The sequence below is a fragment of the Herpailurus yagouaroundi genome, unplaced genomic scaffold (assembly GCF_014898765.1).
Source record: "Herpailurus yagouaroundi ecotype Mexico unplaced genomic scaffold, PumYag 160, whole genome shotgun sequence".
NCBI classification, from domain to species: domain Eukaryota; kingdom Metazoa; phylum Chordata; class Mammalia; order Carnivora; family Felidae; genus Herpailurus; species Herpailurus yagouaroundi.
Window position 1 is genome coordinate 44,605,235 of NW_024412401.1, and position 21,411 is coordinate 44,626,645.

Here is a 21,411-nt window from a genome sequence, read left to right on the forward strand (position 1 = left end):
TCAGTTCTCTGGGGAGGCGCCCTGCCTCCCGCTTCCCCGTGAGGGGGGAGCTTGTCACGCACACCTGCTCAGCTCCGCCCTGCAGGCAGTGACTTCTGCACACACGGGGCTGGATGGGCCACCCTCCCTCCCGGGGCAGCTGTCCCTGCCACAGAGTCTCTGACAGGTGGCCAAACTGGTGGCACATCACTCCTTCCCTAAGGGAGACTGTCTGCAGCAGATCAAAGGTTGGGGGATATTCCAGACTCCTCCCTCCTTCTCCCCTAGGATCTCACAGTTTACTGGAGGCAACGTTGAGCTTCCCAGGCAAACAGGCACCATCAGGGGAGAAAAAAATGTAAAAGGAGCTCTCTTCTTGCCAACTGCCCCAAAATGAGCAGGTTTTGTCCACCCCGGTGGATTTGCCGTGAAGAAGTATCACACGGAAGAAACTGTCAATACTTCGCAGCCGTTTTTACAATGAGCCTGTGTTTAGCAACACTCAGCTTTGTTTTATTATTGCATTTTACGAAGTTACCAAGACGACTGAGGCCAAGTCACAGAACCTTGACTTTATGTGCCATGAAAATTTAATAAAGAATGTTTAAAGGCTTTTAAGAGGCAGGAGTTTCAGCCTCGCAACAGAGCCCTGCTCAGAGGGAGGAGGGCTCCAGCGCGGGGCCGCTCGTCGGGCCTCGAAGGGACTCTCTGTTGGGGACATCCAGGTGGGCCCAGGTTCCCTGGCATCCGTCTTGTTCTAGACACTTATTAAGGTAGTTCCCAGGCGCCAAGCCCAAGACGGGTTTCTTACATTCATTACGACACAGTTGCCACCGTGGGGGCCAGAAAGAGGGCAGAGGGGCGAAGCCGCAGGTGCACGGTCACACAGCGAGAGAGCAGCAGGTCCAGCAAAAGCAGGCCCTCGTGTCCCTGTTGTGAGGCAGGTGGTTCTGCAGGGAAAATATCCCTCCTGACTTCCTGCATCAGCAGCCCTGGCCTTGCGCCCGCAGCCTGGGAAGGCCCCAGGGGAGCCACAGTCAGGCGCAGGCAGCGTCCCCGTGGCCCGGGACCGCGGTCCTGGTCAGAATCCTAGCAAGTACCTTCACATTGGAGGAAATGTTTCCCAGGAGTCCCTTAGTGAGTGCATTATGTTACCCCAGGGCCTGCACACAGCCCTTTTCCCTCTGCTCGCTAAATAAGACTTAGAAGGAAATTGCCAGAAATGAGAAAATCGTCAGTAATTTTGCCATTTTATACAGAAGCTCCATGGTGCTGTGTGTGTGTGTGTGTGTGTGTGTGCGCGTGCGCGCGCGTGTGCGTACCTGTAAGCGTTGTGCTGCATGGTTTTCCTAGTTAAATAAACACCAAGACTTCTGGTTACTAGAGACGGAGGTAACGGGGTAGGCTAAGGGTTCTGCAGAGCTCCTTTGTGCCCGGGAACAGAAAAAAAAAAAAAAAACCTGTGGATTTATTTCACGAGGGAGAAACTCACATGCCATGTGGGAAAATCCTTCTCACATTCGTCAAAGCAAATAGGAGGCTGGCAAAAGTTATCAACTGAGGCGAGGTGGATTTTAGGTTAATTGACCTCAGCGGAGGGGGGAGAGGAGGACGGCCCCCTCGGCCACCAGGAACACCAGCTCCCCGATGAGAGAGTTCATCATTTCTGAGCTTCGAGGGAAGGTGCTCAAACGCCGGCCCTCTCAAGCCCCAATTTTCAATTATCGGGCCAAGGAGTTTAGGACATTAATCGAGAAGTGAAAAAAAGAAGGAAGCTTTTTTGGCGTAACACTCTGCCGATCACAAGGCAGATTCTAGGTGTCGGAGGCACAGCACAGGCCATTTTTCAGCCTGCAGACTATCTTAAGCGTAAGGATGAAGGGCAGGTGGCGGGGGGCGGGGGGCGAGGAGCTGTTTTGGCTTCATTTGTCTTGACGGATGACAACATTCAAGAAGGAAAGTTTTTCCTTCGTCCCTTCACACTTCGTAGGAAGCCGGGGCGGGCCGAAGAGAGCATGGCATTTGAGCAGCCCGCTGGTTTGCAAAACACTTTCGTGTATGTTTGTGTTGGCTGTGTCTCGTCTTAGTTCCCAGGGACCAAGCGAGGGAGTGCCTGTCACCCCCTCGTGTGGCCGAGGGACCTGGAGCCCGGGAGTGTGGTGGCTCCCAGAGCCCTCCTGGGGGGCTCGACATGGGAAGAGGAGGTCGGCAGGCCCACGTTGAGGCCCCAGAAGCCTGGGTGTGAGCTGAACAAGCCCTCAGCCTCACACGTCTCTGAAATGGGTCCCAAAGCCTCTGCCCTCTGGGTTTTGAGAGCGCCGAGTCTCTGTGCAGAGCGGGCACGACGCCAAGGAGGGAGCAGGGGGCCTCACGGTGGGTCCCCGCTCTGCCTTTTCTCCAGCCGCGAGCTTGGGCATCGGTGCCCTGTCTGTGAAGAGGGTGATGAGAACCCCCATCCCTCGCCGGGTTGTTGGAGGGTCAGAGGACAGGATGGACGTGCCGGCACTTTGTAAACTGTGAAGCACTGAACAGATGTGGTTCAATTCACGTGGGAAAACGAGTTGGTTCTAGAAAGGCAGAAACGCCATTCCGAATGTCTGGGCTCCTCCGCAGACCGGTCCTACCACCCCCCCAACCATCGACATTCACATTCACATGGGGATTATCTACTCAGCTCTCCAACCCCACACAGACGCAGGGTCCTGCAGAGCTGAAGAGAAGGCGGGACACCTGACACAGGACCCCTGTGCGCTTGCCCCAGCCTGGCGGGCCTTTCTAAGGCTGAAGAAGAGGGGGTGCCCACCGGGGGGCACTGCCCACACCTGAGCCCAGGACAAAGATACAAAGGACGACGGAAACACTACCCGGGGTGAGAAGGGCCATTGTCCGCTCAGGGTCATGGGGCAGCCACCATGCTGGGGACACGGAGGTATTGAGTGAATGGCCCTGGCAAGGTTTAAAATGCCATGATTGTTAAGGGTGTTCACAGGCTCGGGGAGGAGGAGCGCCATGACCCCACTCATCCCCTGGGACTTGCTGGATATTTGTATTGTTTCAGCCAGCACCTGCTAGACCCCCACCCCATGCTCGGAGGCCTGAGTGAATCTAGCACCTGCCTGACCCGGAAGAACTCCCAGCTTGGTAAGGGCGAGAGCCCTGTGATGCCACGGGGCAAGCATGGTAATAACAGAACTTTCCAGATTCTCACAAATAGACGGAGGGAACAGTTCACTCGGTGTGGGAGATTGCAGTGGGGCGTTTGAGCTGGACGTTGAAGGTAAGTAAGTGTCCACTGGACGGAGGGAGGCCGTCCAGCACAAGGGCGGGAGAGCCAGGAGCAGGTCCTGGCCCTGGGGCAGGAACCAGCACATTCTCTTCCCCAGGGGCAACAACACACAGAGAGTGCCCTGGGAGCATGGTGACGGGTGGGGGCAGAGGCCTTCCCCGGAAAAGCGTGGACCAGGCACGGCTTTAGGATGAAGAGGAAGGTCGGGGCTGGATTATGAGCAGCTTGAACGTTGGGTTAAGGAGCACGGGCTTTATCTGGGCAGAGATGGCGGCTGAATTAGGGGACCGTGTGATCGGTTCTGTGGTTCTCCGAATTCCTTCGGGGCCACGAGGGTTGGAGGACGGAGGACGAGTTGAGGGGGATGAGAGGCAGGAGGTGGTGAAGTCTGAGCCAGGGAGAGTGGACGGGGACCCTCAGGAGAACCAAGAGGGCGCCTGTTTGGGGGCGGAGGCCCTGCCTCCACGCACTTGCTAACAACTGCACTGAATCGGATGCACCTACGGCAGGCTCCCCTCTGGCCAGGCTGTGGGGACACAGCTCCCGGCTGTGACAGCAGAGAAGCCAAGCACATTTCCTAGGAGGCTGGAAGGAGGGCAGCAGGATGACCAGTGTGGAAGAGAAAGGGAGACGACCGGTGCACCGGAAGTGACAGGTGTGGCAGGAAAGGCTGGGGTGGGGGCCAGACCCAGTGATGTACCCTGAGCTGAGACAGGCTGAGCCTGATCTCCATTCATTGGACCTGCTCCAGAAAGCTGGCCCTTCGGGGACCTCAGCCAGAGGAACAGTAAGGGCTGATGTGGCTGGAGTGCGTGCACGTGTGTGCATACGTGTGTGTGCGTGTGTGTGAATCTGGGGGAGGGGGAGGAAGGGGGACTAGGGGAGAAGAGGCCCGGATGGATCCTGAGGGCCCTACCCCAGAAATAACACAGGTAGAACACGGGGCACTCTGCTCCTCATGGGGCGTCTCTGGGCCCCGGATCCCTGTCTCCGGTTCCCCTCTTCCAGGAGAAAGGACGTGTGTGTCTTTGCTATATCACTTCAGCTGCACCCTGAAACGTGAGGGGTGTGGGAAACAAAGGGGGTGAGTAAGTGGGGCTTCCCATAGGCACCAAGGAGGCGGGGGACATCTCCTGTCGCTCACTCTGGTAAGGGAGCAGCATCGAATTCTTCCTGTTGAACAGCATTGAGCAGAAAGGGCCCAGTCTGTCCCTTACTGGCCTCTTGTAAAATGGCGGCCTGGTTTTCCCGACATTCACCCCGTGGGGTGCAGGTCTCAGGCCCTGCCTGCAGAGGAGGGGCTCCTTCCAGACAGTGAAGGGTTGAGCAGAGCCACCTGCCTGCATGTGACCTGCAAGGGTGGGGACAGGACATTCCTCACTGTGAGAACTGACATGCTCAAATCATCCCAATGTGGGTCGGTTTCCCACCCCCCCCCCCACCCCCCCCAATCCAATGTGTTTGGTTGATTTTGGAACTGAAAACTGCACTCCATTTTGGCAAGTGAATGCTTTCTGGAAAAAAAAAAAAGAAGAGTTGTGTTGAAAAGACTCTTTGCTGCTCCCAGCTGCTAACACGTGTGAGAGACTCCTTCGCTGCGAGGCCCATTTGCTCTGGCAACAACAGGGACCGAAGATCGGGGACGAGGCCTTCAAAGTCTGCTTCTCACAGCAGACCACTTAGAATCACTGATTGTCCTGGCCCATGTCACAGGGCTGCAGGAGAGCGGGCAGGGCCCCGGGGTGGGGGGTGGGGAGGGCAGGCAGACCTGGAGCAGAGGCGATTGGAACTTGAGTCACGCTCACCAGGGGACATAAAGGAAATGGGGCTCAGGGGTCAACCAACAGAACTGGACCAAGCCTCACTCTCCCACGGGACCCCCCAGGCCGGCCTTTGCTCCTCTGAAAATGGGAACAGCGTTACAAAACTACCCGAGCTGATAGCTCTAGAATGTCCCTATGCAGGGGCGCATCAGGTTCCTCCCGCCCCTCCCGTCTTAGGCCACCTGTCCTGCTTTTTTTGCTTGGGAAACAAGGTCATCACAGGTGGCTCTTGTCACCAAGCAGCCCGGAGCGAGTTCTGCGGGGCTTGGTTTTCCAAAATGCCACCTTTGGCTGCCTCTGAACCTTCCCCTCTGAGAAGGGGTTCTCCTGGGGACACAGATGGAGACAAGGAAAGGGTCTCCTGGAAGGGGGGATGTGGGCGCCCCTTGTCCTGAGCTTCTGACACCATGCTCCCCCTCACACCGGCCCTTAAGGGGCTTTTCTTGTCCTCCCCTCGGGAGCCCCTCCTCCCACCCAGGGGCCCTCTGGCAAGTGCCTGCCAGGCACCTGCCGGCCAGGTGATGGCACCTCATCCGTGTGGGGTGAGGGGGTGCCGTCACAAGACCCTGGGACTCCTGCTTTGGGGTCAAGGTCAAACAAAATCAAACAAAATGACCTCTGAGGCTCCTGTCAGCCCTGAGACTCTAGGAGCCTTTACCTAGTTACTTCTTGGTTAGTTCTTAATGAATAACAAACCGAACATGACAGTGACAGGCAAGCTAATGAAATAAATGAGGCCAGTCTGTTAACTACACCCGGGGAGCACGCGATCGGGATGGGAGAGTCGGGCGTGCCCACACACTAGCTCCACTCGGTTTTCACAGCACGGTGGCAGGAAATCAGCGTGATGTCCCCGGGAGTTAACCAGTGTTCTCTCGGAGGCCCCGGCAGACCCAAGTCTCAGCTCTCTCGAGTTCTTTCCTCTCCGCAGCTCGGGCTCAGGATCGCTGGCGCCCCGTGCCCCGAACGCAACAGTTTTACCCCGGTGGCTGCTTCCTGTGAGCCCAGAATAGAAGATGCCATCTGTCGCGTTTGGGATGTCATATGTCCACCGATGACTCACACATAGTTGGACCACCGAGAGGAAGGCGGGCGGGTGCCATCAGCCCGTTTCAAAGCACAGCTCAGCAGAACATGGAGACGGCATGTCAGGCAGGGGGCTGTCCCGCCGGGGTTCTCCGCAGCCTGCCCTCTGTCCACAGGCGGGGAGCACAGAGGGTCCTCTTCGGCCCCGGAGGGCTTACCCTTCATCGGCAGCATCGAGTGGCCATCAGGACAGAGCGTGTCTGGAATGTGCTGCCTTGGGGGCGCTGTTTGTGCAGGACGGGGGGTGGCCCTCCACTGGCGGGGCCGAGGGGGTGGCGTCCGGGGGGCTGCCGCTGTCCAGGGGCCGGCCCCCCGCCGGGCCGCTGCGGCCACACACCAGGCGCTTTTCGTCCAGCAGGGACAGGTGGTATTCACATAGGTCGATCAGCGAGGCCACCTGCTCGTGGAGCGGCAGCGTCTTGAACTTCCTCTGAGCCAGGTAGAAGAAAGCCTCCACGAAGGCCTGCAAGCACATTCCTGCAGACAGAGAGACCAGAGTTAAGGGGGGGGGGGGGCAGGGGTTGTGTGCCAAAGGGGCCCACACGCTGCCCAGGGAAGGCGCCGCTCCAACCACCAGGCTCCTTGCTCACCACCATTTCCGTCCCGGGAACTTTAGTTTCTGGGTTAAACTCCCAGAGGGCCTGCCTTGTGCCAGGCACCAGATGGGCGTTCACAACCATCTGCGGAGTCGACCCCTTCATCAGTCATGTGGAGGAGGCTCAGTTAGCACTGGTTTACAGACGAGGAAACTGAGTCTCAGAGAAGCGGAGCCCGCTGGGCAAAGTCACACGGGTAGGAGGTGGCAGAGCTCATACGCAGCCTGGCCCAAGGCCTCATCCCTCTGTGCCACCATAAAACATTCGAGTCAAAACCCAGCCCTTGACGTCGATAACAACGGGGAAAGTTTGCTCCTCAGAGACCCCTGACGGCGATGCCCTACATGTCGATAGAGGTGTTGGTTACGTGGGTGTGGGGGCCTGTCACACACTGTGCCTGAAGGTTTGTGCGTTTTGCTGTATGCAAATTTTACTTCTCTCTACCCTTTCTCTCTCCCCGAAATGATATTCTAGAAGGTCATGGCAGTCCCCACTATGTCCCTGAAACGTTCTTCCCTTACATTGCCTCATAAATTCCTACTCATCGTTGGGATCGGAGCTCAAAATCCCCCGCTCAGGAAAAGCTTCCCTGATCCCCAGATCAGACGCGGCCGCTGGGACGGGCTTCTAGCCCTTTCCTTTGCAGCTGACGGCGGCCTGTTCGGTGTTTATTTGTGTGGTCCTTCCAACAGCCTCTCTCCTCCCGGCTGAGTTGGGACCTCCAGCTCACCTCTGCTCCCCCAGGGCCAGATGCCCAGTGCTCAATATACAACGCTGAATACATGAGTGAATGAGTGGATGAATGAACAAATGGGTTAGTGCTAGGTACTTTACAGACATCACCACTAATCCTCACAACACCTTTTTGAGATCAGTGTTATTATGCCCCGCTTTGCAGATGAGGAAACCAACATTCAGAGAGGCTGAGTAACTTCCCTAAGGTCACGCAGCCAGAGAATAGTGGCCTGGAAATTCAAACTCTGGCTCCCAATTCTTTTTTTTTTTTTTTTAAGTTTATGTGTTTTTAAGATTTTTTAAATGTTTATTTATCTTTGAGAGAGACAGAGAGAGAGAGAGAGTGCGAGCAGGGGAGGAACAGAGAGAGAGGAGAGAATCCGAAGCAGGCTCCAGGCTCTGAGCTGTCAGCACAGAGCTCGATGCAGGGCTGTAACTCATGATTGTGACCTGAGCCAAAGTCGGAAGCTCAACCGACTGAGCCGCCCAGGTGCCCCTGACTCCCAATTCTTAATAAGTGGTACCACATACAAAGCTCTGACTCTTTCCAATGTCCAAGCAAAACTGAACCCCATGACCCAAAGTCAGGGGATTGCCTGGACTCCTCGGGGAAGGTGACACTCAGGCTGGACGGAACGCCACAGGCATTTTAGAGGATGCTGGCTTTGCCTCTGCTAATCCATACCTTCCCAGTGGTCTTGCTCCCCTGCTTCTGTCCTCAGGCAGAAGCCTGGCCTGGAGGCTTAAATACTGGATTATAGATGGACCCTGGGATCTGAGAGCTCTTCTTGTGTTGGGAACTTGAGCTGAGCAAAGTTGTTTCTTTGTCTCCATCCGAATCCATCCAAGCTTTTTTGCTCAGCTTTTCTTGGCTCCAGATGCTCTCTCCAGGGCTCTGTTTGGCCCTGACAGGAGGAGCTGATAAAGGGAACAGGGACCCTGGCGTAAAACCTTCTTAATACAAACAGAGGTCTCGTGCAGAGAGACACAGGGAAAAGGGAGCTTCCGTCTGAATCGAGAAACAGGGTTTTCCTAATCACCGACAAGGGGCCAGGGCTCTCCTAGAGTGTGAGCGTGGATGCATGCGTGTGCACCTGTGTGCATTTGTGCATGCATGCTCGTGCGTCTGTCACAGTCAGCGGGAGGGTCAGACCCAAGCAGGGTGCAAGGGGCCAGGATCCAAAGCCAGAGAAACCCAATGCAGTCCCAGCCTCTCATTCCAGAACTGTGTGATCTCGACAGTGCTACTCAAAGTGTGGACGGCAGATGGGTGCCGAGTCCGGGAACTGTGTGTCCCCGGTCTCTGACAAGATAAGGAGCCTGGGCCAGAATATAAATCACCCTCCTCATCAATCACATTGTTTAGTTCAGCTGGCAGTATTTTGTAGCAAGTCTTTCTCTACAAAGGAAGCGGCACTGGTTTACATTTTGGCTCAAAGCCTCTTGTCCAGGACTGTACAGAACAGTTCGTGGATTGCAACTTTGAGCCGCCCTGGTCTACACACCCCTTCCCCGCTTTAATGCACATGACACTGTGGTGCCTGGATGGCTCAGTCAGTGGAGCATTTGACTTGGGCTCAGGTCACGATCTCACGATTCGTGGGCTCAAGCCCCACACTGGGCTTTGCGCTGACAGCACGGAGCCTGCTTCGGATTCTCTCTCTCTCCCTCTCTCTCTGCCCCTCCCCTGCTCGTGCTCTCTCTCTCTCTCAAAAATAAGTAAACATTGGGGCGCCTGGGTGGCTTGGTCGGTTAAGCGTCCGACTTCGGCTCAGGTCATGATCTCACGGTCCGTGAGTTCGAGCCCCGCGTCGGGCTCTGTGCTGACAGCTCAGAGCCTGGAGCCTGTTTCAGATTCTGTGTCTCCCTCTCTCTCTGCTCCTCCCCTGTTCATGCTCTGTCTCTCTCTGTCTCAAGAATAAATAAACGTTAAAAAAATTAAAAAAAAATAAGTAAACATTAAAAAACAAATTTACCATGCATGATCTTGTCAAAATGCAGATTCCGGGGTGGGGCCTGAGACACCGCATTCCCAACACGCTTCCTGGTGGTGCCCGCGTGGCTGCTCTCTGGAGCACAGTCTGAGTAGCAAGCACTGAATGCGTTTTACTCAACGAATATTAGTTTCTTTCCCTTAATTAAACTAATAAGGCTACGATTGAAGCAGTAATGCACAGAAAAAATATAAAGGACCTTTTTTGGGCGAAAAATATGACTAAATCATCTGGAAGGAGACCTTCTAAAATGAGAAAGGAGACATCCTATGTTATACTGGGTTTTGTTTTTGTTTGTCTACATGTCCTGATTTTCTCGAGTAAACACATACCTTATTTTATTTATTTATTTTTTTGTGGAATCTAAAAACAAAACAAAATGAATAAACAAACAAAAAGCAGAATGAGACCTATAGATACAGAAAATAAGCTGATGACTGCCGGAGGCGGTGGGGTGGACAAAATGGGTAGGAGGGGAGAGGGCAACACAGGCTTCCCATTATGGAATGAATAAGTCACGGACCCAATTTTAAAACGTGCAATGGAAAATTCTAGGAGGTGGAAAGAGGCGAGGCAGGGGTAGCTGCTTTTCACTGTGAACCTTTTGCTACCACTTGAATTTGAGGTTATGTGCATGTATCACTTTGAAGAAAACACAATGCCACCTTCCTGACTACATGTTCTGCTTTGATACAGTTTATATACATGCAAGGAAAGTAGAACCAGAGTGAGGAGTAAGGGACATTACTGACTCTTGCAGGAACCAGGCTTGCTGTGCGGGGTGCTCTGACCCCACTACGACTCTCATTGTGCCTGTGAGAAAACAGAGGCCCAGAGAGACCAAATAACTTGAGCTCGGGTTACATGCCGATAAGGGCAGCAGGGCTGGGATGGATTTGAACCGGCCTCATGCACTGCAGGTCCTGAATTTCATTCCTGGAATAAGGAATGGGCAAAATGGGTAGGGCTTTGATGGGCACAGATGAGCCGGAAGGGGTGGGCTGGGCCGAGAATAGGGAGGAGGGACGAGGAGGTGGGGCGTGTGGCCCCAGTGATGGCCCCGGGCACCTGCCGCAGGACAGGTGGGGAAGGGGCAGCTGGACTAGACCGGAGAGGACTGGAAGGCCAGGGGACATGAGCCGGGAGCCACGGAAGGGGTCCGAGGAGAGCGAGCCGAGATCCAGTGGCAGAGTCCCATGCCTCGTACAGCCTGAGCACATTCTCCGGTCAGGGGATGCCTGTTTTGTACAGTGGAGTGTGTTTCTTGGTTTTATTCCTCGAACGCAATCCTGTGAGGTGGGTGGAGGCTCAGAGCCCTGCCCTGACAGACCTCCCTCACCAGAAGGGACTCATCTAAGGGACTCTTGTCTCTTCATACCCAGCCGAGCACCATCCCTCCCCGGGATCCAAAAGCCCGGTCTAGCAACTTCCTTTTACAGAAGAAGGGAGTGGAATCGAGGCCCAGCATAAGCAGGACTAGGACCCCAGGTCTCCAGACCTCAAACTGCACTACCATCACCAGCACCAATTTAAGAAAGCAAGCCAGACACTTCTCAGGCCAGGGACAGGGGAGAAGGGCTGTCTACACGGGCCGAGAGCCCCACTGAGTATGTCTGAGAGAGCCTGAAGGCCAGTGAGGGTTGGGAAGAAGAACACCCCACACTGCACACCATGCACATGTGGGTCGCAGGTCCCCACAATGGCCGCCTTGAGGAGCTGAGTGTCTTGCTCCTCATTTTATCAATTGGCCCAGGAAATGGCGGCCGGACTCAGCTCGATATTTGCTGAGCTGCAGAGACTCGAGCCTTTGGAGGGTTCTGAGGGACTAGGGGTGGGGGCAGGAAGAAAACAGGAGGAGGAAATGCACTTAAGGTAGTCCAAGTGGCCTTCCTGGGGTAGGGCTGCCGAGGTTCCCACCTGGCTGGACTCCCCTGCCCTTTCCAGATCCTCACTGACAGTCCACATGTTCCCTCTGGGGCTTTCTCCTTCTTTCCTTTATTTTCTTTCATTCATTCATTCTTTTGGAGAGAGAGAAAGAGAGAGAGAGCGCGCGCTCAAGATTGGGGGAGGGGCAGAGAGAGAGGGAGACACAGAATCCCAAGCAGGCTCCAGGCTCCGAGCTGTCAGCACAGAGCCTGATGAGGGGCTCGAATTCAGGAACCGCGAGATCATTGCCTGAGCCGAAGTCAGACGCTTAACCAACTGAGCCACCCAGGCGCCCCTCTCCCTCTTTCCTTTTTTTTTTTATTAATTTTTTTTAACGTTTATTTATTTTTGAGACAGAGAGAGACAGAGCATGAACAGGGGAGGGGCAGAGAGAGAGGGAGACACAGAATCGGAAACAGGCTCCAGGCTCTGAGCGCTCAGCACCGAGCCCGATGCGGGGCTCGAACTCACGGACCGTGAGATCGTGACCTGGCTGAAGTCGGACACTTAACCGACCGAGCCACCCAGGCGCCCCTCTCCCTCTTTCTTACATACAGTGAGAAGGCCAACAGAAAGCAAAGGCAAGCTCATGAATGTCCGCTTTCTAGAACCTAAGCGTCCTTGACAACTGACCTTCACACCACTCTTTGTCTACAGAAGATGTGTTTTCACTCGTAATAACAACATGCACAAAACTTTGTAGTTACTGTGCTTAAAATGGTATCGTAAACATTTTTGTATGTTGCTGTATAGCCTTCATAACATTATTTTAATAGTGGCAGAATATTCCATCAAATCTTACTTTGTATATCATTTCGCCATATCCCCCACTGTTGAACACCGAGGCTAGTTACATTTCCTTCACTATTAATGAGAACATAAGCACAATCATAAGCACCTGGCACATCACTGTTTTTATTTCTGATGCATTTATTGTTTTGCAATAAAACCCTAGGAATCAGGGGTGGGGGGCATTAAATGTTAAGTCTGGTTTTGGTAGTTAATTTCATGTTAAAAATACTTAAGCCTTACAGAGTCCTCAAATGGACAAAGCACGTGAATGGGTAGTTCACATACATTAGCAAGGAAGAGAGAAAACTGCCATTGAAGCCTACTGCTCACCCATTAACAAAAACGTAAAACAACGCTACCAGTGAGTTGATGGTGAAATTGCTAGGGACTTTTGACAAGCAACTCGGCAAAAGTTTTTAGAGCCATGCGAGTATTTCAAAATATTTCTTCCAAAGGAAAACAAAAAGCACACAATGGTATTCACCAGCAACTTACGGCACCGTGTAGGGGCGGGGGAGGGACTTATAGGGTATTTTTGTATCTTTCTTTCTATTTTTCTGTATTTTCCAAGTAAGATAATGCATGTTCATTGTTGATAATAATTAGAAAAAAAAAATATATATATATAATCTTAAAAATACCCCAACCCAGCCTCTAAGGTCTGGAGGTCTAGGACGCTACACTTGGCCCATCCCTAGGTAGAGCTAATGGCCCTTCGTTGGGATTGCCCCTTGTTTCCTCCTATATATTGGGACAAATCCATGGGTACGTGGATGTCTCCCCAGTGGGACTGTGTGCTCCTGGAGGCGGGGACATTGCCCCAGTCTTCTCTGCATCTTCAGTGCCCAGCACAGCCTGGCACACAGCAGGCACCAATAAAGAGCCATTTAATCCCCTTGAATGGGCTGCGACCTTTTCAGCGATCTTGTGACACAGGTGTTATTGTTGCCACTTTACAGCTGAGGCCAGCAAGGTAAGCCAAGGGGCACAGGGAAAGACGACCCTCTGAGAACCCTTCTCTTAGACGCCGTGCAGACTCATGAGACCAAGATGGTCCAGACCGGAGGCTCTAGAAGTCTAGAGTCCCCTGAAGGGCTCGTGCAAACACAGACTTCGGGTCCCTCCCCTGGAGCTCTGGGCTCGGAAGCTCTGAGAAGCTGCACTCCTACCACGTGCTCAGGTGCCTCTGAGGCTGCTGGCCCAGGGACCCCACTTTGAGAACCCATCCCTTCCTCCCCATCCTCCTCCTCACTGCTGAGTCCAGTCTGTCCACACTCCACCCTGAACACTCATCTGCAAAACGCGGCCTATTTGCAAAAGGACCTGCCCCCGAGCTTTGAGAAGCTGGATTTTGGGCTAAGAAGGTCTGCCTTTTAAGACGTTCTGAGGGAGTTATTTTTAAAATCTCAAACGATGCAGCCAAAAAGCCATGACATCGTTCCAGCTTTGCATTTAGTCCTCTCTCAGTTTCCTTGGTTTCCGAGAAACCGCACATCCCCCGTCTCTCCCGGCACCATCCCTTGACCGCTAAGTGGGGCAGACCTCCGTTGCCCTCGCCAAGGCCCTGCCCTTCTCTAGCTGTGCTGAGGAAGATGAGGCTGGAAAGATTCACAGGCCACGCCACGGAGGGCCCTGTGGACCATGATCAGACTTTGGGTTCTATGCCGAGGAAGACGGGAGGCCACCGGGGAGATGGGAAGTGACGTGATCAGGGCGGCTGCTGTGTTGAGACCAGGGAGACGGGGCACATGTGAAAGGACAGCAAGGAGGTTCCGAGGGGCTACTGCCCCAGTCCAAGCAAAGGCTGTGGGTGGCTTGGACCAGAGCGGTAGTGACAGAGGCAGTGAGGGTGATAAGATTCCAGACAAAGTCTGAGGGCAGTGCAACAGGTCCAAGAGCTGCTGCTGGGTTGGACGTGGATGTTAAGGGCAAGTCAAGAGCCCTCATGAAGGAGGACCTCTAATACCAGGGGAGGACTGGCCTTCCCCTCAAGGACCATGGTTTTTAAACGTCTTATGCATAAAATAACCTGGGGACCTTGCCAGAAACGCAGGCTCCTGTTCCCGTCTCCCGGAAATTCTGTGTGTTGGCCATGAGGCCCCTGGAGTTGTACCGCAGGGCTGGGGACTCTGCACCCACGGGTGATCGGGAAACTTTGGAACCAACGCTCCGTCTTGGCCATCTCCTTAAAGGCTCTCGAGGAGGCAGGGAAGTAAAGAGGTTAAGAAGCCTAGTGCTGGGCTGGCCCTGCTGTGGGCAATCATGAACCATGGGGGATGCCCAGAGCAAACGTCCTCCTCCGAAACCCCACTGCCCACCCCTCCTCCCCTCACCATCTTTGTCCGCTGCGGATGCCAGAACGAAAAGACCATGGCCTGGGGGGACGGGTGGGGGCTTAAACAACAGAAATTTACTTTCTCACCGTTCTGGAAAGTCTGGTAGAAAGTCCAAGATCAGGCTGCCAGCAGGTTTCGGTTCTGGTGAGGGCTCTCTTCCTGGACTGCATATGGCTGCCTTCTCGCTGTGTCCTCATGTGCCACAGACACTGAACCAGCTCTCTGGGGTCTCTTCTTATAAGGACACCAGTCTCTCCGGATCGGGGCCCCAGCCTTATGGCCTCATTTTAACTGTTACTTCCTTAGAGGCCCCATCTCCTAATACAGTCACATTGGGGGTTGGGGTTTTAACAATTCCATAGCATCCCAACTTCTCGGTTCTGTTTATGGCTCATCCAGCAGCCGGACACACTCTCCTACCGCCACCCAAGTCTTTGAGATCACCTGAGCCGTTGAGGAGAAATAGAAGAAATCCTCCCCCCGCCCTTTCCGGCTCCTCCGCCAGCTGCCTGAAAAACCCTCACAGCTCAAACTTGGAGTTGGAGGCATCTCTTTGGTAACATTGCTTTAGCGACCTGTCACCGTAAACGTAATGAAAATAAACCATAATAGTTAATAATTATAGAGCCCTCGTTATGTGCCAGGCCCTGATCTAAAGGCTTCGTGTGCATTAACTTAAATCCCACAGAAGCCCTTCAAAGCAGGTGTCAATATCAGTCCCGTTTTACACAGAGACTTGCCGAAGTCGCACAGCTGGAAGGGGGCAGATCACAAGAACCATTCTCGAAACTTCTTTACTCTGTGGCTGCTTCGAGGGCCTTCAAAGAGATGGCCAAGTCGGAGCGTTACGTCGGGTCGTTTAGAAGGAGGAAATGAAGGAACAATGCCCGCCTGGCCCCGGGGGAGGGACGGGCCCCTTGGCTGTCCGCAAGGAAGTGTGGATCTGCCAGTCTCTGCAAACAGGCATCCTCCACCTGCCTCCCACGCCTGAAGATAAGCCGTGGAGCGTTTTCCCCAACTTTATTTTGGGTTGACGGATGTCACTGGAGAAAGCAGCCTTTGCAACATTCTGGATGTCGCCGTACACACGTCTCCCACCCGAGACTGCCGCCTGCTTACTGGGGTGCGGCCCCTGACAGACCATGGCCTCATTCTGTCGGTCAGTGGGCGAGGGTGGGCCCACCGGCTCCTTCTGGCCTCAAAAGTCCCATCACCCCCAACCCTGGGGAGGGGTCCTCGCGCACAGGACATAATGAACGCGCTGGCGGCTGCCCTCCAATGACCCCATCATCTACCCTGGGGCTCCAGGATGCAAACAGCAAGAATGCCTCGCCAGCTTACGAGGCATATCCGTTTTCTCCTCTGGTTCTCAGGGTGATCTTCAGAAGGAGACGCTGTCGCTGAGGAGTGCAGACCCAGAGAGGCCAGGTGGCCTGCGAGGGGGACCAGACAGCATTGTACCCATGCCTACCTGACGTCCAAACCTCGTTGTTTCTCCTGCGTGACGATCTTCTTAACATCTGACATTTATGTATTATTTTACAGTTTACAGAACACATTTGCATAGATGATATAATTAAATCCAAATCATTGTTGACAGCCAGGCATATTATCCCAGACTGAATAGGAGACATTTTTTTCCCTCTCGAAAATACCTGAGCTTCCTTGCTATAATTCTATTCCAAGGTGCTGGTGTGCTGGGCTAGGCCGGCTACATGCCAGTTCCTTCCGTCTCCCCATGATTTAAATCTTTCTTATTACCCACCTAGAATAGATGTTTCTGTCTCCTAGTGAAATTCCAAACGTGTAAGTATACACGCTTTCTGGCTGGACATGTTGGTGGGAAATAAAGCTGAACGATCTTGACTGGAATTAGCTGAATGATTCTTATCTGCGAGGGGGAATGTTCCCCGCAAGGGTTGTCTGTGAAGCCTTCACCAACTCCAAGGTGGTTAATCACCGGAAGCGTTCCCCACATCCTTAGGGCGCCTTGAAGCCTGGCTCCTGTTTGCTGCGGCACAATCCCTCCAGACATTAGTGCAGTCGCTCCGGGCCAGGGCTGGGGTCTCAAAGGACCGGAGCATCTCCCATGAGGCGGCATTGGGCTCATGGGACAGTGACGGGGGGTCAGATGCACTGGTCAGGGTCCAGCTCTGCCGTGGCCTCACGGCCTCGTCCTCAGCAAGGGGTTTCCCCTCGGCGGGTCTCCGTTTCTGCGTCTGTAAAGTGGGGACGTCACATCTTCCCCAACTGGCTTTTACACGGCACCACCCAGAGCAAGCCCAACACAGTGCTTGATAACCTGAAGCCTCCGGTGACCTCCCCACCCAAGGTTTCTGTGCCGTCACCACACTTTCCTAGGGTGCCGTCGTGACATTGGCTTCATTTTCTTCTTTTATGGTGGGGAGCTGACTGCTTGTCTCCACACTAGACTATCATGAGGCCAGGGCATCTTTGCCCCCATCCCCAGCGACCGTGAGCAGGTGCTCAACAGTTGTTTGTGGAGTAAATGAGCAGACTGGCTGGGATTACAGACAGGAAAAATCGTGCAGTTGGTCAGGAGACCGGGGTTCTCGGAAGGGCGGCTGTCCCTGAGTACAGCGGGGCTTTGAACAGTCACCTCCCCTCTCCCAGGCCTCAGTTTCCCCTTCGGTAAAATGAGCGGCAAACTGGGCGATTTCTTGGGACTCCGGGAGCATTGGGAGGGATGGTGGCTTCTGAATGTTTTTAAAAAAATGGTAGCGACAAAAATCACAAGCTGCACGTATTGGGGGCGTTCTGCCCAGTAGGAGTCACACTGTGCGTTTTCCCTGCCCGTTCACGTAATCTGGTGGCAGCCCTGAGCGGTCCCACCACCCGCCCAAAGTCGCACCGTTGGACAGTGGCCATGCCAGGGATCCCACCACTGCTCTGCACTGCCTCTCCCCAAACCAGATGGAGACCTCTAGAAGGCGCATCCTTTCAGGGAAGAGAGCCTCCCTCCTGCCACTCCCCACCCAGCTCAAGAACAGAATGGGACACACCCAGTCGTTGTATTTCTGCGTTACAGCAGCAACAGGCCACTATCACCTCTGTCCTTGTCTGGACGGAAAAATTAGTAAGTGTCAGGAAGGAACCATAGATAGACCTTGCAGAAAAACCATCATCGCCAGGAGCCCGGGACACCCAAATAACGAACACAACCAAAGATGCAAGCAGGACTTCCATCATTTCGTTAGGCACAGGGCACACAGCGCAAACTGGCCCAAGGTCCCACCGCAGACCCGTCCGGCGTCACCCGACTCCACCGCGGGCAGACACAAGTTCCTGAGTCGCTGGCTGGGAAGATGGGCTATAGGACTGGTCACTGCTTCCCGCAACTTGAGACATTTCTCCTGGGATTAATGGCTCCCGCAGAACCTTCCGAGGCTCAACACATTCCGCAGCAAGTGGTCAAAACCTCTGGCTTGGAAAGGATTTCAGAGATAACGAAATCCAGGCCCTCACAGGACAATAACACTCAAAAGGGTAAGAATTAATCTGAGTGGTGCTCAATATGTACCAGGCCCTGCGGCCAGCTCTTGAGGGGCACCTCTCATTTCACCCTCAAAACGAAAGTCTGGGGGATAGATGCCTTTATAACCCTTTGGCTGTTTACCAGCAAAACTGCCTTTGTCTTGGGTTTTGTTTGTTATCTGGGCGCTGCAGGCTTCTGGGGTGCACAGAAGCACAGACATTCAGGCAGGGTCCAGTGGCCTGGGGGTGGGGTGGGGATTCAAACCCGGGCTGTGAATCTGTCCTCTTGGCACTCTGCGCCCCGCATCAGGCTTACTTAGAGAGGCAGGGAGGGGGCCACAAGTTACCTTAGCGCAACTGCTGTTAGCACCGTCTATCCGACTGAAGCTCCCCTGTGAGATTCTGAGCCACGGTTGCCCTCCTGGCATTGCTGACAACAGGCATCTGACCCCCACTTGGTCGTCTCCAGCGGCGGGGTGCTCATCACCTCCCCAGGAGACCCTTTCTCACCGTGTGCTCCAGCTCTCTGCCTCCATCGGAGCTCAACTGAGCAAAGCCCTGCACGGGCGTCCCTTTCCACGGCGCAAATCTAACTCTTCTTCCCCACGATGGCCTGGCTCTAGAGGGTTTGTATGCCAGGAGCCGGGGCGATTCGATTCAAGTCCACAAACACTGGCCAACAGCCACCAAGTGGATACACAGGCGTGCGAGCCCTCCTCTGCCAGAGCGGAGAGGAAAGTGTGTGTGTGTGTGTGCACACGCGTGCGCTCACGCTCTGGGGAGGGGACAGGGTCAGAACGTAGGGGGAGCAGCAGAGAATTGCGGGAGGAGAGGTAGGTGGTTTGGAGTCTGTGCCTGGTGCCCCCAGCTCAGCAGTGTCTCCGCTGCTGAACCTCGCCCATCGGCCACCAAACATACCAGGCTCTCGCACTGATTAAAGGCTGCCTTGACGTTGTATCTCACCCTTTTAGCTCTGCTCCCGGACCAGCTCCCCCCTCCCCCCGAACTGCTCTTGCCAAGAGACCGGCCACCTTCCGTTCCCCTTCCCAGCTCTCGCTGCAGCGCTGGCCAGAGGGGAAGCCTCCCTCCTTGAAGTGCGTCCTCCCCACTTCTCTGACGCCCGCTCTCTGGCTTTTCTTTGCATCTTTCCGGCAAGTCCTGGCTCGGTGGTGGGGTGGGGTGGGGGGGCTCTGGTGTTCTGCTGGTTCCTCTCAGGTTCGCAGGGCACGGGGTCCTGCAAGGCTCTCCGCCTGGGCCCGGGTCTCCCTTCCCATCCTTCCTTCCCTAGGCTTTAAATATCTTCCGTGAATCAAGGCTCTCCTCCCTTCGCAAGCTCCCGGCCACACTGCTTTTTTTGCTGCTGGGATACCTCATTAGCATCTCAAAGAGCCTGTTAGAAATGGACCTCCTGGTCGTCCCTCTCCATCCAGCTTTGCTTTAAATCCTACTCGTTTCAATAAATACTATCTCCACCCACCTCAGTGCTCAAGCCAGAAGTCGGAGAACCATTTTTGAAACTCCTCTCCCACAGCTCCCATCCGTCTCCACCACCGACAGCAACCTCCTCACTGGCCTCCCCGCTTCCAGCACTGCCCCTTCTGACACAGCAGCCAGAATGACCTTTTCAAAGCACGAACCAAGCCACATATCCTGCTGTCACCTCGCCACCAGCGTTCAGAGCAACACCCACATGCCTTAACCTGCTCGGAGCCACTGCAAGATGGAGTCCCTCCCGCTTCTGCAGCCCCCTGGGAGCCAAAGCCTGCTCTCTGCCTGCGTGCCCCGACCTCCCCCCACCTCAGGGCTCCTTGTCATTAGCCATTCCCTCTGCTGGAACATTCTTTCCCTGGGTCCTCACCTTTCAGCACTTAGACATCAACTACGATGCTACTTGTACTGACAGATCTCCCTGACCCACCTCCTAATGTAAATTAGGTCTTCTCCGCTATCTTCCTTAAAACCTAGTCATTTTCTCTCAATGCACGTAAATACATGTTTATTTCTGTGTTTCTGTGTTTAATCTCTGTCTGTCTCCGCCTCAAGACTGTCAGGGGCACGAGGCCTGGGTGTCCTACGGGTCACTGCACACACTGTCACGAACACTAGTAGACTAACTGAATTAAATATACACACATAACGCATGGCACATAGTAGGTGTTTGGTAAATGGCGCCTCTCTCCTCGATTCCCACTGCTTGGGTCATCGACAGCAGGCTGCACTTATGTTCAAACTCAAGGTCTGTCTCTTAGGTGCTGCTAGATGACCTTGGCTCATTCCTTTCCCTTCTGGAAGCCTCAGCTTCTACCTACCCTGCCCAGCTCTTGTGGGGTTTCAATGAGAGAACTTAGATATAAGGGCCGGGCCAGCATCTGGCACGGAAGGACACCCCCAAATCCGAGCCTCTTTGGTGATTACCTCTAGGTGATCAGAAGGGCCAAGCCTGGCGGGTCCACAGTCTGCCGCCCTGGAGGGCAGAGTCTCAGAATCTCCAGCCATTGTAGTTGTTTCCAAAAAATGGGCAATTTGGGGGTAGACAGACCACCCTAACGCACCCACCGAAGGCAGCCCTCTTGCCCGTGCCCCATGTTTGTCCTCCAGTTAACTGGCTGCACCTTCTGGAATTTGCAGAAGCCCAGAGTCTGGAGCCTCGAGGGTGGGGGTGCCCGCTCCCCAAGAGGATCCAGCTGGCTCCTCAGGAAGAGACCCCTCTGAGGCGCTCTGAGGAGCTGGTCTGTCACGGGGAGAGGTGAGGGGAGGCAGATCAGTGTCAAAAACAAGATCGAGAAGTGGGTTTCAGCTTGACTCACATTAAGAATGTCACTTTGGAGCGCACATGAGAGAGAAGAGAAATGCTCTTTTATGCGGGAGTTTATTTTTATCACTTTGTCAGAGAGAAATTGCAGCCTCGAGGGCACTGGAGCTGCACAGAATTACCCAAAACATTAACATGCAAATTGCCTTCTTTAGAGAAGGTAATTTTATTAGTGCAGGAAATGTTTCTTTCACTGTACTCCTGCTCCGGAGCAGTGCTCTGTGGGGGCCAGTGGGGGCCACCACAAATGGGGACTCCTGAACCTGATTGGGGTTCTACTTCCTCCTCTACGTGGGATCGCACCTGGGCCACGCTACAGTGGTATAGCTGGTTACCGTGTAGACAGCACCCAGTGTAGACAGCAAGTGACTTGTTCAAGATCACACAGCATCCATGGCAGAAAGAGGCAGAGCTGAGGTCATGTGTCCTGTGTCTGGGAAACCAGGTGAGCCACGGGGACTCATGAGGATCCTGGAAGTGGCTGCTCCGAGCATAAGGAGCAGTGACATTCCATCTATCTATTCCTTCTTTCATTTAATCACTCGCTCACC

At 54.2% G+C, this 21,411-nt stretch overlaps 1 protein-coding gene across 10 annotated transcripts in view; it reads right to left on the reverse strand.

Moving 5' to 3' along the window:
* Positions 1-451: 451 nt before the first annotated feature.
* TTLL11 (tubulin tyrosine ligase like 11) overlaps positions 452-21,411 on the reverse strand; it is a 245,870-nt gene continuing 224,910 nt past the window's right edge. For 8 of the 10 annotated variants that reach the window (XM_040482200.1, XM_040482196.1, XM_040482190.1 and 5 more), the window contains one exon: positions 452-6,651. In XM_040482200.1, coding sequence (XP_040338134.1) covers positions 6,359-6,651 — 293 coding nt within the window. In that variant the 3' untranslated portion in view covers positions 452-6,358. Of the gene's footprint in view, positions 6,652-16,248; positions 16,773-21,411 lie in introns of those variants that run through there. The other 2 variants (XM_040482204.1, XM_040482192.1) reach the window with 2 other exon arrangements.